Below are 16,360 nucleotides of genomic sequence, written 5' to 3' on the forward strand. Positions count from 1 at the left end.
TGCACATTCATTATTTAACCCCGGTATCCTCCGCTCTGTTTAGTGCAGCATCTGGGCCTATATGAGTATTATCACATTTATAAAGCAGAGATTCCCTGGACTCAAACAAGCAGATAAACAAAACACATCGTTTGAATGGAGACTGAGGTTCAGTCCAGTCATCAACACTGGCATTCACATACACAGCGTCCCCACAAGTGCAAGAGCAGTACTGCAGCCAACATGCCGTCAATCTCCAAATCCCATCCAAAACCTTCCCTTAAGAGGATCAGATCTTCTATATATACACTTACCACAGGGAGCTTCCTGAACAGGCAGCTAAGCAGATTACTGATAAAAGATACGGTGAACACACAACTTGTTTGTGTTTCAGGGAACTCCCGGAAAAAAACAGAGTAAGAGTTCTAAACCACTGCACCACATCATCATGTGTATATTATGTGCGTTTATAGATATATCCGTGTTTTTCATTATTTCAATATGACTTTTATTTATGACATTTGTTTGGGCAAAAAGACTCATACATTATGTAGAAAAATCTGTTCAAAGTTACAATAAAAACAAATTCAACATCACGTATGTATATTATGATTTGGCGCTATACAAATACAATTTTATTTTTAACAGTTTAATGTGTTACACTTGTTTAATTTGCTTATGTACAGAATCCTGCATGTCTGGCTCTTTTGTTTGGCAATCACAGTGAAACTGTCACTCATGTGACACACATGGTTGCACGGTTCAGGAATCCACCTGGCTCCGAGACGTCTGTGAGACAGAAAATGATTCATACAAAGACCCAGCCTGCTGATCAGCTCACCTCAGGTTGTGTCACTCTCCAGGTCGCCTGACAAATCACACATTGGAGTCTCTACACTAAATGTATATGCATGAGCAGCCTCAAACAGATCTACCTTCAACAGGTTTTACTGTGAACATCAGTTCAATTGTATATGAGCATAGGTTGTAACTTTGAGATAATGTCCGGAGCATCGCAGTTATGACTGCTGTCTTTATCTGTTGATTACCTTAATTCAGCTGCTCTGAAGGCCAAAAGAGGGACAACATGCAGCAAGATAAGTGTACCCAACAAACTGGCAGCTCAGTATGTGTGTGTGTGTGTTTGTGTGTTTGTGTGATTGTGAGTGCGTGCGTGCGTGCGAGAGAGAGATAGGAAACCTTTGAGGTACTGGGTGAACGATGTGTTTTCCTGGAGCCAGTGTTGCAGGATGGGAGGGGAACAGGAAGTGACTCACTGCAGGATCGAAGTGAACAAGGAAACAGGCTGTGTGCTGCTGGGGTGCTGATCCAAATCCTCCGAGGCCGAGCCAAGAGCCAGGCAGCTTCAATCACTGCAGTCCTAAAGATAGACAGGAACAATGACAGAAAGGGTGACTCGCCTTCGTGTGAGAAATTAATTTTGGATTTTAGGATTCTGGGTCAAAGGGCGTTTTTAAATAATTATTCATTTAACAGGGAAGCAGACAGACTGGGCAAAAGAACAAAGAATAGTCACAGGCAACAGAGGTCATTTCAGTGACCACAGCCTGAAGCTTCCTGATTTACGAAACCCCACCCGTCTGGTTCTCTAAGTAGCTGAAATTCATAGCTTAAAATAAGCATTTGAGGATTTTTATTTTAACCGTTAAGATGACATGTATTTCATCATTAACGGGTCCTAAAAGAAAAACATAAAATGAACATGATTCATAGCCATACTAGCATCAACCAGAGACTGTAAATAAAGATGGATGATATGACGGCTCCAAAAGTGAAACCACAGAGTCTCAATAGCTCCAGGTCATAAACCAAGTTCATTAAAGGTTTATCAATCTTTCAAATCATGTCAGAAATAAACTGATCAAATGAAACTGAGGCAAAGAAAATAGCTGAACGCATAATTATAACTGGTTGATCATATATCAACTTTATTTAAATACTTTGACATCCTCACCTACAGTGTACAGTTAGAAAACTCCACTCCTCCAAAGACAGGATACTGGTCAAATTTACATTGCAAGAAAAAAGGAACATGAAATTTACAAAAACAACAAAGCAATAAAAGATCAAATCAACGATAACTTTCACACTTGTTATAGCTGACACTGATGAGCCGGGAGGAAAGAGCCAATAGTGAATATTTTGTTAGTTTGAGTCAAAACCAAATAACAAAAAAATTCTCCTCTCTTCCCACTGTTGCAGGTTGCCTGCATCCCACTGAGGTGAGTGGTACTTTCATAATCCTGATATATAAAACGGTTCAGTTCAAAAACGATAAGTGAGGAAGTATAGTTACCAGAGTATAAAAAAATAAATTAAAATGATCAACATTTTTACACAAGACAGTCGACGACGATCCTGACAGCTGCTGCACAATCCTTTCCTTCAAGAAGTCAAAATCTTCTTGCTGCTCCGCTATAGTGACTTGATTTGCAGACAAGCCCGACAATGAAATCTGTGGCTCATCAGGCAAAAAATGGAACTTAACCTCACCCTGATTCAGATGCTGCACTCTCGTCTGACTTAAACAGTTTATGGTATAAGGCAGAAACTAGTCAGGGAAGTTCAGGAGTTAGGATTAAATCACTCATCCTAACTTTGAACATTTCCACCATGAAGCGTGCACTTCTACTGTAAGTCTGAGAGAAAACATGTCGAGTTGTGTTAACTGTTCAGACTGACAGAAGAGGGAGCACCTGCAGATGAATGCAAGATTCATGCATTCATTGGATTTTAGTTCCAAGACTAGTTTGTGATTGTCACATTGTCACTAACCACTGGAGCCAAAGCTTGTAAATCGAAGCTGAAACACTTGTTTTTCTCCAACCTTTCAGAAATGTGCAGCACGCCCTGTGGGATTTCTTTCCATTATAACAACGAAAAGTTAAAACTAATTGATTTTAGAATTAGCGAATCAAAGTGTCCTATTCTGACCAAGATGAAAACACATGAAGGCTCTGTTATTACAGGTGGAGCCTTTGGGCGCCATTATCTTTTCAGCAAAGAGCAAAAATAAAACCGAAAATTGTTTAATGTTCCTACGACATCACTGAAGACTTGGCTGAGCGTCAGCCAGCAGAGATGGGGAGGTACATGCTGATGTGTACGTCTGAAGTCTGAGAAGCAACATTTTATATCCATGTCCGCTACCTTAAAGCCACAGAAGCTTATATTTATGAACTATATACTCTTCGATTTCACCGATTAAATACGAAAAGTAACTGAAGGTGGAGGGAACAGACAACAGTGGTGTAGTGGGGTGGAGAGGCAGTGCTGAAAGGTCACAGGTTCACTTCCTTTAAACACCAAAGTTTCTTGTTTTGGGGCAAGAGCTAAATAACTGATATGAAACCGTGATGAACAGCTGGAGGAGATACAGACATTAAAAATATTAATACAACCCTCAGAGGACATAAACCGACAGTGCAAAGTAGAAAAATAAATACTAAAAAAAATCAAGCAGAATATAGATTTAAGTACTTAGTAGCGAGTGTTTCTGCAGAAAATGTGACATGGTGAATCAAACTGACAAAATATAAGCTTCTGTTTGACAAGTTTCTAAAAGGAATAAAGAGGACAGTAAATGCAAAGGCAGTGATGTAGCGAACAATATGTTTCAGCAACAGGACTTGAGGAGTTGACTCAGTGCTGTTGTTAATAACAACAAAACTAAATCTGAGAAGAACACTGCCAGGAGCACGGCCAACTTCAACTGCCCAATATACAGACACGTATATCAAACAGTTCATAGATTAGAAGATTTGCAAAAAATGAAGCTGAACAACTGAAATGGAAAGGGAATAATGAGATGAGATATAAATGTGTATTTGCTACTGTCTGAATAACTATTTTCATTAAGCATTGAGATGAATACATTTATTTATACATCAATAACTTTGTTTAAAATAGAGATTTAGAGATTCACTTGTAAACCCCTCCCAAGAGTCTTTTATAGAATCTGAATCCGCGCTTCGATAAAGCATTTCTGTGTTTACACGATGAACAACATCAGCTTGTTCAACATTTGTCTCAACCAGTCTTACAGGCAGATGCCTCAGTGCGCTTTTCTCTTCTTTTCACTAATTTACTCAGTGTCCAAAATGTTAAAAGAGGCCAACCACGTGATGCTTTCATGGTTTTAGGGTCAAAAGGTCACTGGCAGAACGGTGAGGCTGTGGGGTCAAAGCCTTTGAAAACGTCTTTCAGTGAGGCGTTTTCCTGGTCTATGGCCGCCTGGTCGGGCTGCGCCGGGCTGTTACCTCCGAAAGGGCTACCAGTCCCACCACCAGGCTTGGTTGCCTGTTTCAATCCACTATAGAGAGAGGACACTGGTAGGTTGTGGACGCCTGCAGGCCCCTGGTCTGCACCAGCTCCAGGAGCACCCTGACCTCCGGTTGCAGCAGCACCGGCTGCAGCGGCTGCTCCCTGGGACGTGGAGTTAGGCGAGGGTGCAGGCTTTGGCCGGGGCCTGTTATAACTATTGTATCTATCTGTCCCTTGTTCTCCACTTTTCTCTGGCTCTGGTTGGTCCAACGCAGACTTCCGAACAAAAAGGGGCTCCTTGGACTTGGGTTTAGCCGTTGTGGTGTCACTGGGTTTGGAATCTGTGTTGGCTGAGTTGGGAGAGTTGTTAGAGCCACTGCTAGTACCAGGGCTGCCTGGTTTGTTAGTCCTTGGGTCATACAGACTGATGTTGCTCAGCACATTGGCTCCCCCTGCTGCCCCAGCCCCCACACCGCGCCCTGCCCCACCTGCAGAAAGCACCCTTGGATCATAGGGGGCAGTGGTAGGTGGAGGTGAGCTAGAAGTTGTTGCTGGAGTCGTAGATGAGACAGGAGCTGGTGTGGGTTCTGGCGGCTGCTTCAGTGCTGACTTCTGGGGCTGGAGGCGAGGGTCTGACAGGACCTTACGAGCCACACGGGGGTCCGCAGGCTTCTCTGGAGGCGCAAGAGGCATGGTGGGAGCTGGACTCAGCAGTGACATCGGGGTAGAAGAGGTGGGTAAGAGAGGAGGGGAGTTCTGCGATGGGCTGGAGTTGACCGTTTTCAAGATGCGAGACAGGAGCTCAAAGTCTGGGATGGAGGAGGTGGAGGAGGAAGCAGGTGGGTCCGAGGAGGGAGGGGACTGTACAGGAGGAGGCTGTGAGTGAGGAAGTGATGTGTGGAGCTGCTGCTGAGCACGGGACACACGGGGGTCCAGAGAGGACACAGGGGGGATGCCTGGTGGGAGAGGCAGGAGGTCCTGCTTGGGGATAGGGATTGGAAGGAGATCTTCAGGTGACCAAGTGATGGTTTTAGAAAAAGCTGGCATGTGGAGAACAATATCCTTCTTGATGTGGCTGAACTGCTGTAGTTGAGAGCGTGGATCCCTTAGAGCCATACCCATGAGTGGGTCCAGAGGAATGGGTACCGGCTTGTCCCGTAGAACCCGCTCCGTCTCCTCCTCTTCCACTGCTGGGGTCGTAAGTGGGGGGGGCTTGTAGACCAGAGGAGGCTCTGGTTTAGTGGTTGGTAGTGGGTGGGATGTGGATCCAGTTGAGGCAGCAGCAGATAGTCGAGCCAACCTGGGGTCTGCAGGTGGTCCGGCGGCAGATGGAGTTGGCACGGAGTGGGAGGAGTCAGAGGAAGACTCTGCATTACGCGCCAGGCGTGGGTCCCGGAACAAGCGGGGGTCTGCTGGGCGAGCCGGAGGGTGGGCAGGGGAGGTCTTCTGCAGGCGGGGGTCACTCGGGGGGCCTTCAGCTTTTTGAGGAGCCTGGGTCTGCTGACGGAGTGTCTTCAAGATTGAGGTCACACTACTACCGCCATCCTCATCCTCACTGGAGTACCAGTTCCCTGAATCACCTAGAAAGGGATAACAGACGTGTTGGTGTTAACTGTGAGAGTCTGAAACAAAATAACAATTTACAGCAGACAATACTGATTAACATTGAACAAAATCTTTAAAGGCATTATACATCGTACAACTTCCCTGAAGACTAATACAGGGTCTTACCCATGAAAGACAGATTTTTATTATGATAACGTAAAATCTTAAGAGAAATCACAAAAGCATTAAGGGAAAAGATGAAAATGCAGATAACATATATATTTTACACAGAGGTGGAGCAGATGATTCTCCTCTACCTTCAGCGTCTCTACTCTTCTCGGCTCCTCCCTCTGCCATTCTGCGGGCTCGTTCCTCTTCTTCCTGCTGCTTCTGTTGGATCCTCATAAACAGGACACGTTGTGCTGGAGGCAGGAAGTCAGGAACAGACATCCCTCCCTGATTGGCTGACGTTCCATTAGCGGAGCCATCTTGACCACCTGACTGGTTACCAAATGTCCCTCCTCCTCCTCTCTCGTCCATGCCGGAGAAACCCTGAAAGTTGTCACCTGAGAAGGAACAGAGATTGTATGAAATAGTAGAACATTTTTATCATTTGCTGCCATCACCTGAAAAATATTCAATAACATTCAAAATAATTACTCTAAAGTAATTAATAACTATGAATTACACACCTTCTTGGATCACTCCCTCCATTGGCATACCCTCCTGCTGATTGAGGAAGTTATGGTAGTAGTTTCCTCCACCCTGAGGCGGACCTGGAGGCATAGGACCGCCGAATGGAGGACCGTCACCAGATGGAAATCCTCCCATCATGGGCGGTCCACCGGGGCCCATGTTGGGGGGCCCTTGGTTCATCCCGAGGTTGGGGCCCATGTTCTGCATGTCAGGGGACATCATGCCTTGAGGGGCAGGAAAGCAGATTGGGCTGGTACCAGGTGCCCCTTGAGGTCCAGGTGCTGTGGTCTGACCCTGGCTGCCACTGGGAGTCTGGCTCCTGATAAAAGAGGGAGAACCAGGAATCAGGAATAATTACATTTGTTTAATTCCACAGCTGAATGAACAGTTACTGGGTCTGAGAGGGTTGTAGTCTCTGCAGATATTGTATGTGGGTCCGTGTCCTGTCTGTCTAGACAGGGTCTATAATTACAAACAGTACCCTTGAATAAAGGTCGGTACTACAACAGTTTCTAAATGTTTAGTTTTTGATCTCTTACCTGACAGCCAGTTTGTGAGCCAGCTGTGCCGTCGGCTGAACTTTAAGATCGAACAATGAGGGGATTTTCTTCCCTCCACCACCTCCAGAACAGGGGGGTGGGGGGCCCATGTGGGGCGGAGGGATGTTAGGATTCATGGGCATGCCTTGGAAAGGATTTCCATCAGGGCAAAGGACAGGGGGACCAGCACAGGGATTGGGCATAGGGATAGGCCCTTGTCCCGGTAGTGGTCCTGGGGGTCCTTGGTTAGGTCCAGGAGGACACCCAAAGTCTCCGGGTGGTGGCCCAGAAAAATCCCCAGGCCCTGTGTTTGAGTCTAGGGGAACAGGCCGAGGAGGTGTGGGGAGGAGGCCCACTCCAGGAGGGGGTTTGGGGAGAGGATTGATTCCTTGCTTCTTGAGTTCCTCTACCTCCTTCTCATCCTCAGCTCCTGCCTCGGCATCCTCTGCCAGCATCTGAAAAAGAAGGTGACAAAGAATCCACTGATAAATGTTTCTGAATTGTATTTAAGAAAAAGTATTAATTAAAACACACAAGGTTTCTGCTCAATAAATAACTTTTTAAATTGTATAAACACAAAGGCTGTTTTCATTGTACTTTAAACACTGAATAACTTGAACAAATAAACTTTATAAACTAAATTTTAAATAGTACAGAAAATGGTGAAACAAATAACCTGCAGGGTTAGAGGGTCCTATGTTTTCTGGGTTTAATTAAAATATCTTTTGTATTTTCTAATTTGTTTGCCAGGTGACGGTCTAGATAAAGACAAGAAACCAAGACATGTTATATGACGTGTTTTGTGAATGCAACTTAACGATAAGGCCCTAGATCTTACCTTATTAAGCAGCTCCTGAGTGTCGTCACTGAGGGCATCATGTGAAAACATACACTCGTCGCCATTGACACAGTTACCTGTGGTGTGGAACAACTTGCAGGGGAATTCACGTAGGATGGGAGTCAAGGAGAAATACTTGCACAAATATTCTGCAAAACCTTTCATGCTTTCAATTAAGTAAAATCTGAATAATGTAACTTCAGTCTGATAAAAATTTAGCCAGCTTGGCTGTTTAATCACCTCTATTCAGAGACAATTTCCCTTTGACCGAACTCACAAGCACTCAACAATGTACCAAGATTTCCTTGTGCTAGTAGTCTCTCTGTGAAGGATATCATGCATGTAAGGGCAGTGGTCAGCTCGAGCACAGAATCCAGTAATGTAGAACTTGCACAGCTCCTTCTTCTTCGGCAGTTCTATGTCATGGCTGAAGTTGCAGTGGTCCCCCTGAGGGTTAAAAAAAAGGACATGATTAAAAGGACACACCTAGAGACCAGAAGGTTCAAATAAACAAACAATATTTCAGATATTTTGCGCATTATTAAATATATTATGGTGTTATGGTGTTCCAAGTGCTACTGATGGTAACAACATCATCAATATAGTTTATCAGCATTGCACAGCCCGAGGATTTGAGGTATCAGGTATGAAAATAAAACAAATGTAGTAAGAATATGATAAATATTATAAGTTGCCACCGAACTAAAATCACAAGATATGATTCTGTCAACGTACAACTTTCTGAGTCGAAATAGCAAACATGAATGTGATCTTACCCAGGTGCATCTCCCCTCAATGTAGTACTTGCAGATGGCCTTTCCTTTCTTATCCTGGTGTTTGTCATTCAGATTCCTCCTTCCTAATCCAGGACCATCACCTCCAAATCCATCCTGAAAATATACAAACCAAAAATTACATGCCATCTGTTTCTGATTCAATATCCAGTCAATTTGGGCTGAATAACAACTATAGAAACCTTACCCCATTGTCCATGTCATTGTCTTCATCATTCCCCATGTCACCTCTCCCTCTCCCTCTGTTTCGACCTTTTCCTCCTCTGATCATTCCCCGTCCTCCTTTACCTCTGCCTCGCCCACGGCCTAGTTTACCTGGTGCAGGAAGTAGAGAGTAGAAATTTAACACTGTCAGACACAGGTTTGAAAGACACCCTGTGGATCATTATTACAGCTGGAGAAGACAGATGAAAAACCACACACACAAATACCTGGAAACCCACCTCTGCCTCTGTCTTTGGACTTCTTGTACGGATTGAATTCTTTTGAGTAGTCATCATAGTCTTCCTCCCCCGTGTTGTCATAATCATCTTCTCCGTACTGTGAGGACAGTTGAAAGGTGCCACTGCTTTGATTCTTGATAAAAAGCAATTTATTTTGTAAATTCCAAATATCATTCAAGCAAGAATTAAGGTTCTGTGAAACTACGGTAGCCGGTATAAAACTGTTTAGATCGATCCTTTGCCTAAAGTAAAAAATTATACTCTTGGTTTGGTTTGTTTTGGGAAACTAGAACACAGAAATAGTACAAAGAGACACCCAAACTATTTGACCTATGAATCGATTAATAGGATTTTTACTTTTCTTATAATGACCAACAGCAGGATTTTTGTGTCTGTGCTAAACAGTGAGTGCTGGTATTTGTTTATCTCTGATAACATGTGAAATGTATTTTAACAACTGTGTAAATAAATATAATACAGCAAACAAAACAAAGGAACAAATTGTTCCCAGGATTGTGACCAAAGTAAATAAACTTGAGTCAGTCTGAGTTCAAAACCTCACCTCCATCTCTTCTCCATAGCCATCTCCTTCATCATTGTCTCCTCCCATCTTTACACCTCGTCCTCCTCCTCCTCTTCCTCTGCTGCCGCCTCCTCCTCCTCCTCCTCCTCTACCCCTCCTTCCTCCCCTCATTCCTCCACGGCCTCTCAGGCCTCTCATACGACCTCTGCCCCCTGCAGAGACACGCAGACAAAGAGAGAAATTAAACAAGAGTGAGTTACAGAGTCAAGAGACTGTCAGTAATGTATCTATTGAATTTGGATTGAAATTTAAACAAATAAGCTCCTTGTCTAACAACAGATCAGAATTAAAGATAAGCAAGCACGTGGTAATGACTACATTGCTACGCTTTTGTCACATAGTGGCACAAACCTTGTTTACTTTTCCTGAAGGTCAATGAAACCTAGTAACCTTTTCTTAAACATATTAAATACTTCCAAAGTATAAGGTGACACAAAAATAAAAGGTCAGATTTATATAAATCTAGACTACAAAAACAAAGTGGACATCACCCCATCTGGTCTATGATGTGGTCTAAGGTCTGAAGTATTCTACTTTTATCAGTTGTATTCAGTGTCAATGAGTAATGAATCGAATCTCATTTGAGCAAATCAGCAAAAATATTTAGCATTGGGCTTAATCTGTGGCACAACAGGTCTAATATTAAATTCCAAAGGTTTAACCAGACAATCATGGACCCACCTCGTCCGCGACCACCTCCTCCTTCCTTAGCCTTGCGGTACTGGTTGAGTTCCTTCGTGAAGTCGTCATAGCCTTCTTCCCCTATTTCCTCTTCTTCCTCTCCCTCATAGTTCTCTTCTTCATATTCCTCGTAGCCGCCGTAGGTCGGCTTTTCCATCTTCATGTAGCTGCCCTTCTTTGGGCCACTGTATCCTCCATGAGTCTTGAGAAAGTTACACATATTAGGTGATCATTTAAATGGCACTTACTTATAGCACATCGTAGTTTTGATTTATTTTTGAAGAAATTGTACTGTCTTGATTCTTGTTGTTCTGGGTTTGTACCCTCTGGGTTGAATTCACTTATTGTAAGTTGCTTTGGATAAAAGCGTCAGCTAAATTAAATGTAATGTGATTTCACTTTCACAAATCAAGAATGTTTAAATACTTTTCGGTCTGATGTAGACCTTTGGAATACTCCATTATTGGATGTAGATAAAATTGGCAGGATTTTAATGTTAGTATGGACAATGTTTGCTCATTTGACTTACAGGTGGGGGGTACTGGGGACTGTACTCTCTGTACTTCCTCTTCTCACTGGGACTGTAGTCTGAGTCCTCACTGAAGTCTGAGTGGTCATCATCAGAGGATGCATGACGCTGAAAGACAGAGAGCAACCGCAGAGAAATTGAGAGAATGTAAGCGACATATAATTCTTAGATAAAACAAGTACATGCGGAAAACTGGATTGGAATTATTTTTTGTTCAGTGGTTTGAGTTCTCACTTTGTGTTTGGATTTGCGCTTCTTCTTAGCCCTCCTCTTCTCCCTTTCTCGCTCCCTCTCTTTCTTCCTCTTCCTCTTGCGACGGTGCGATCGCTCTTCGTCAGATTCGCTACTGGCGTGGCGCTCCTTACTTTGCCGAGGCTTCTCCACAGCCCCTTCCCCTCCTGCCTCACCTCCTCCACCTGCTTCATCACCCCCATCTCCGACGCCTCCTCCTGCTGCTGCTGCTGCTGATGCACCTCCACCTACATCCTCTACCTCAACTTCTCCCCCATCATCTTCCAGCTCACCTTCCTCCAGTTCTCCATCCTCTGGCCTGCATATGAAAAGAACATGGAGACTTGTTATACATCTCTTCTTCTCGGTGTGGCCGACTCTAGTTTTAGGACATTTTGTATAATATGTAAAACATGAAAGAAACCAGGATGAAATCAAATCAACATTTTGTGATTTGTTTTCAGAGGTCGTGGATAAAAAGGTAGGAAAACGAGCACAGAGGGTCGGTAGAGATCGCAAAAAAACATCATCAAGTCTACTGTCTTTTGCTGAATGATTTACCAGCCTTCAAACACAGGTTTTGTGAGTGAACCAAGAGTTTTTTAAAATATATATTATTATATTATGTAATAGTGAGGTGGTCTCCTGAGGTATAATACATATAATTCATCACATAGGTCGGAAATATAATAACAGCAAAACAAATAATGTGAAATAATAGCCGATAATGTTAATGGTTCAAAATTGGTTGAAGCCTGTGATAAATAAATTATTTCCTTGTGGTGCATTTAACTTTCTGTGGACGTTTCTGATTCTCAACCTCTCTATATATGTGTATTGAAGATTAACACTGTTGGCACAGTTGCTGAAGTCACAATAAAGTGCACATAACATAAAATTGTATATTTGTAAATGCAATTGATTCTGCCAGGTGTATTTACTGAATCCGTATTTGTCACAAATGTATTTATGATAAAACTTCGCAGATGTCCTTACTCTACATAGGCATCACTTCAAAAGGAGTACATAAAGAATGCCTACAGGGAGCCAAGGAATAACACTAAGTGCTCATCATGTATCTCAGGTGAATCCAGAACTTTCTGGATACGCCAAATGTATATGGTCCTGCAACAAAAAACACCTCCAGTCTAGAGATTCTTTCAACTTCAGACCAGCCTATCCACCTGAAAGTAAGCCAAACAAGCTGCAACACAATAAGTCAATACTTCCACTGGCCAGTCAAAATACACGTATGTGCACATGCCGCTGCCTCATGTTTGTTTAATGCAAACTAGAAAATGTAAGTTTGTATTTAACACACAACAAAATGGTGTGAATATATAACCCATCCAGTGTGAGGAACACACATCGAACACACAAAAGGTCAAACACCCAAAATGCCCATGGCTGATTGGATCACAATTCTATGACACTGCGTGAGGGATGGACAATCAACTACTGATGTCCTCAGACAGAGGTCAACTGATCTTCCCAAGCAGCAGTTTGACCAAACCATGAGATCCTGTTTGATTTGAATCACATGACAATGGCCTACTCCAGCAGCGAGTGGGGGCTACAGGAAGTCCTTGGTAGGGTTTGGGAAGAGGTTTTTAAAAGCTTCATGTGCCAAAAGTACAGAACTTTCAAGAATGAAAACTGTACGATTTATGGCACAAGCTAAAACAGGAGTTAACTTTTAGTAAAAATGAAGCCACAAAGTATTAATCACTCCGTATCAAGGGACACACCCAAAGCAGGCCCAAGGCTGAAGAGACTGCAGGAGCCCAGCAGAGAGGCCAGGGTCATGTGAACATGACAGGTGGTTGGTACAGTGAACTGGCTTTGACGCTCAACGTCAGCTGCACTGTATGTGTACACTGCACGACACCACATCCTCAGCATGCAAGCTTCCTCTGGGGAGAGCAAAGTAATCACCCGTAATAACCTGTGATCGTGTAAGATAGATTCAGTAAGAAGTAACCAGTGGATTTAGTCATCAGCTTATTTCATTACTGGAACACATCAATGAAAACTGATGCCAAGTACACAACTTCAAGAGTTCAAGTCAAATCATCATTAAAAGCTGTTAACTTAAAAATGTATTTGCCTTTATCTAGAAGTACAACACTATCAGGGACATGCTTCAAGAAGAAAGTTATCTGGAAATCTTTGCTGAGTAAAAGTCACTCAAGCTCAGAACCAAGAGCCAAGTTATACAGACATTCAGTTTTTGAGAAAAGGCTCATTATTGTTATTATAAAAACTTCAGTTGCTCCATGTATTAAAGTTTTATGCTGTTTGTTACAGGGCACATTCCAAACAACTAATCATATTTTGATCTCGAACAAAAGCCAAAAGTAGTTTCCCCATTATTTCAGCATTCTTTTTGTAAGTAGGTTCAAATATATACAGATTACACAGTGTTCAATACAACAATTTCTGTTAATACAGTGTTTTTCCTTAAAAATGATCAAACACGCTTAAACAAGTCTATCAACTTTGTACCTCCTCTAACAGGTTATTTATTCTGCACCAGCAGTCACCTTTAAATCCAAAGAACACAAACTCAGGTGAATCATCTCAACAGTCAATTCACTGCACGTGATACAAAGCCAGTTTCTCATCAGGACCTATGGGACACAAGGAACTCTGCTGACCCTGTGTATCTCATGCAAAGGGATTTGGTCATATTATGAAAGCTGGTTGTGGTGAATAGGGAGCAGCTTGAATTCACTATGGACAGAAGCTGATGGCCTCTGGCCCGTCGAGACACTAAATACACATCGGCTGCTGCCAACAATGTACCAGTTTAGGGAAAAGACCAAATGCACTCTAGCACCATCTAGAAATCAACATGTCACCTCAGTGTCAATGTGACAGTTCATAAAGTCCAAAGACATAAACCTTTGCTAAACAGACTTGCAGAGGGGAATCATTGTTACCACCTTCATGAGTTTCTGAATATTGATCACATTCAAGACAAGAACCAAAGAACTGCTAAAAACTAAGAGCAACACAGGTCTGTGCAGTATCTGCCATCCATGTACACTATGATAAACAAGTTTCAGTCCATTAACGCTTCTCAATACCATAACATCTCTGACCACACCATACTAACAGACAACTGGGAAGATCTGACAGTTCAACAGAGCACACGATCACTCGTCTTCTACAGATGACTCAATCAACTTTACCATGCATTATGGTACATTATTAACTTAGAGGAAGAATCCATAGCTTCGTCAATTCTGTTCGCAAAAGGGCCACGATTAAAATGGGGAATACTTACTGTGACAGGTTTTCTCCACACTCAAACAGTTTTTATCCCTAGCCTTTAAGGGAAACTAGTGGGGTCTGTGGGGCGTGGGGGTCAACTGGTTAACACACTGAAAGTTTGCCAACTGGGACACTGTGGAAAAGGGAACTTTGTGTGTAACTTGTTACACACTTCTGGGATGCTTTGCAGACGTTTTGCACTTTTTGGGGACTTTTGTGGATGTTTGGGACGAGTCAGTGAGGGCACGACTAGAAAAAAGGGGATATATTAGACAAATGAGCAACATACAACACAAACGCGTCCAGAAGATTATCAAACGAGACTCGCTGGACAATAACACTGGTTAATCGGCATCTCTAGAAAGTCAAATATTATTAAATTAGAGAAACATTTAAGAGTTTAGGGGAAGAAACTCCATCAATGTAAAAACATTCGGGAGCTAAATAAGTTTCAATACGAGTATTATTAAGGTAAAAAGATGGCGAGTACACATTTTAAATAGGTGGACGCCATTGAGCCAAGTTATTTCGTAATAGCGTCACCACCGAATTACCGAATGGGTTCTAACGTACCAGCTAGTTCCCATTACCCGTACTGGTCTGATGCCGTTATAAACGCTATATTACTGGGATGATGCATTGAGTGGGAACGCGGTTAATTACCCGATTACCATTCACACGAACCATTAGCCATTAGCTTAGCCACCCTCACTCTCGAACTAGCTTAAGAGCTAATGTAGCTAGGTTAGCCGAGGAGTAGGCCCGCGTTAGCAATAAAAACAACCGCTTGTCCTGCGTGGGACCTGCGGGACGTGCGTTCCCGTCCCCGCACAAACAGCCCGGGTGGACCCGCGCTCAGTGAGTCGATGGGTCTTTTTTAAATGTGGGCTCGTTTTCAACCGAAGCTTTTTCTAATCGTGGAGGTGAAGAATGGCGGCGGAGCGCTCGGCGGGTTCTTGTCTTTCTGTCTCTGGTCACGTTGTCTCGCTTGACCGAGGCTTGTGGACAGTAATAAGAAGCCGGGGGACAACGTGTCCCCGGTGCTATGTGGCCTCCCAGCTGGCCTGGTCGTGTCAACATGGCGTTCTTTACCTCTGCACTCGTTTTCCAAGAAAAGGTGGATTTAATCCCTCTGACAGAAAAAAAGGAAAAAGAAACTCCGGGCTTTTTGTGTAAAAGCACAGGACAAATAAATAATTTCATTTCAATATGATTGTAGAATTACTCGACCTTTCGTCAGTCAGGAGACTGTTGTGTTCGTGGTTGGTAGTTGGGGAGTTTGGATGCACAGTCATGCTTTCCACAGCCATTTCCTCTAGCTACATTGAGGTGCAAAAAATTACAACTCGACACTTGAAATCACTGGCTTATGCGTCACTTCACTAGGATTCTACTGGAGTTTGATTTCAGGAAGAGTTTCAGTTCATTGTAGGCAAATTCTCTCCACTACAGTTGTCATAGAAATATGATGAAAGTGAGTCCTGACGCTCTCCGTCCTACTGTAGCGAGGTGAAATGACGACTGGTGAACGTAAAATGGCGGCTAGTCTTCTCCAAGGAGAAAGGGGGCGTTTTCCTCCGAGGGTGACATCAGACGGGTAACGTGTGTGTGCGCGGCTCACGGAAACAGCCGAATGAGAAAGTCACTTGGTGTAAACAAGCCCCCGAGTTTGACTCGCAGCAGCCTAACGGACCTTTTCAATAATTACAGTTTAATAAGTTAGACGCTCGACACAATACACTGATCTAACAGAGGCTCGGATTCCATTTGATGTCAAATCATGTGCATGTGATCTGTTCTACTCTAAAAGGTGAACTGAGCAAATTCAACAGAGTTTACGTTGAGGCATAAATTCCATGTGAAATCATAGTGTAAAGTGCACATGCTTACCATATTGTTTAATAATAAAGTAAATTCACATCGAGCATAAACTCTTATAGAT

At 43.1% G+C, this 16,360-nt stretch overlaps 1 protein-coding gene across 3 annotated transcripts; it reads right to left on the reverse strand.

Moving 5' to 3' along the window:
- Positions 1-1,901: 1,901 nt before the first annotated feature.
- zc3h4 (zinc finger CCCH-type containing 4) lies at positions 1,902-15,932 on the reverse strand. 3 transcript variants are annotated; one of them, XM_061072939.1, is made up of 14 exons: positions 15,649-15,932; positions 11,146-11,461; positions 10,912-11,019; positions 10,383-10,584; positions 9,681-9,853; positions 9,119-9,215; positions 8,863-8,990; positions 8,658-8,771; positions 8,217-8,328; positions 7,882-7,991; positions 7,044-7,498; positions 6,501-6,823; positions 6,126-6,374; positions 1,902-5,843 (listed from the first exon to the last, which is right to left on the reverse strand). In XM_061072939.1, exons 1-14 carry the CDS (start codon positions 15,726-15,728, stop codon positions 4,153-4,155), a joined length of 4,158 nt encoding a protein of 1,385 aa, XP_060928922.1. In that variant the 5' UTR covers positions 15,729-15,932; the 3' UTR covers positions 1,902-4,152. The 3 variants fall into 3 exon arrangements, with proteins under 3 accessions (XP_060928922.1, XP_060928921.1, XP_060928923.1); XM_061072938.1 differs by having other exon boundaries at positions 9,107-9,215; XM_061072940.1 differs by lacking the exons at positions 10,383-10,584; positions 10,912-11,019; positions 11,146-11,461; positions 15,649-15,932 and having other exon boundaries at positions 9,107-9,251; positions 9,681-9,758.
- Positions 15,933-16,360: the final 428 nt, after the last annotated feature.

This window comes from Limanda limanda, chromosome 6, assembly GCF_963576545.1.
Source record: "Limanda limanda chromosome 6, fLimLim1.1, whole genome shotgun sequence".
Taxonomy (NCBI): domain Eukaryota; kingdom Metazoa; phylum Chordata; class Actinopteri; order Pleuronectiformes; family Pleuronectidae; genus Limanda; species Limanda limanda.

Excerpts from the sequence above, each read along its gene's own strand:
- zc3h4 (XM_061072938.1), bottom strand. The coding sequence starts at position 15,728 with ATGGCTGTGGAAAGCATGACTGTGCATCCAAACTCCCCAACTACCAAC. Across the intron at positions 6,824-7,043 it reads GCTCACAAACTGGCTGTCAG|GAGCCAGACTCCCAGTGGCA; the intron begins GTAAGAGATCAA and ends CTCTTTTATCAG. Across the intron at positions 6,375-6,500 it reads GGAGGGAGTGATCCAAGAAG|GTGACAACTTTCAGGGTTTC; the intron begins GTGTGTAATTCA and ends GTTCCTTCTCAG.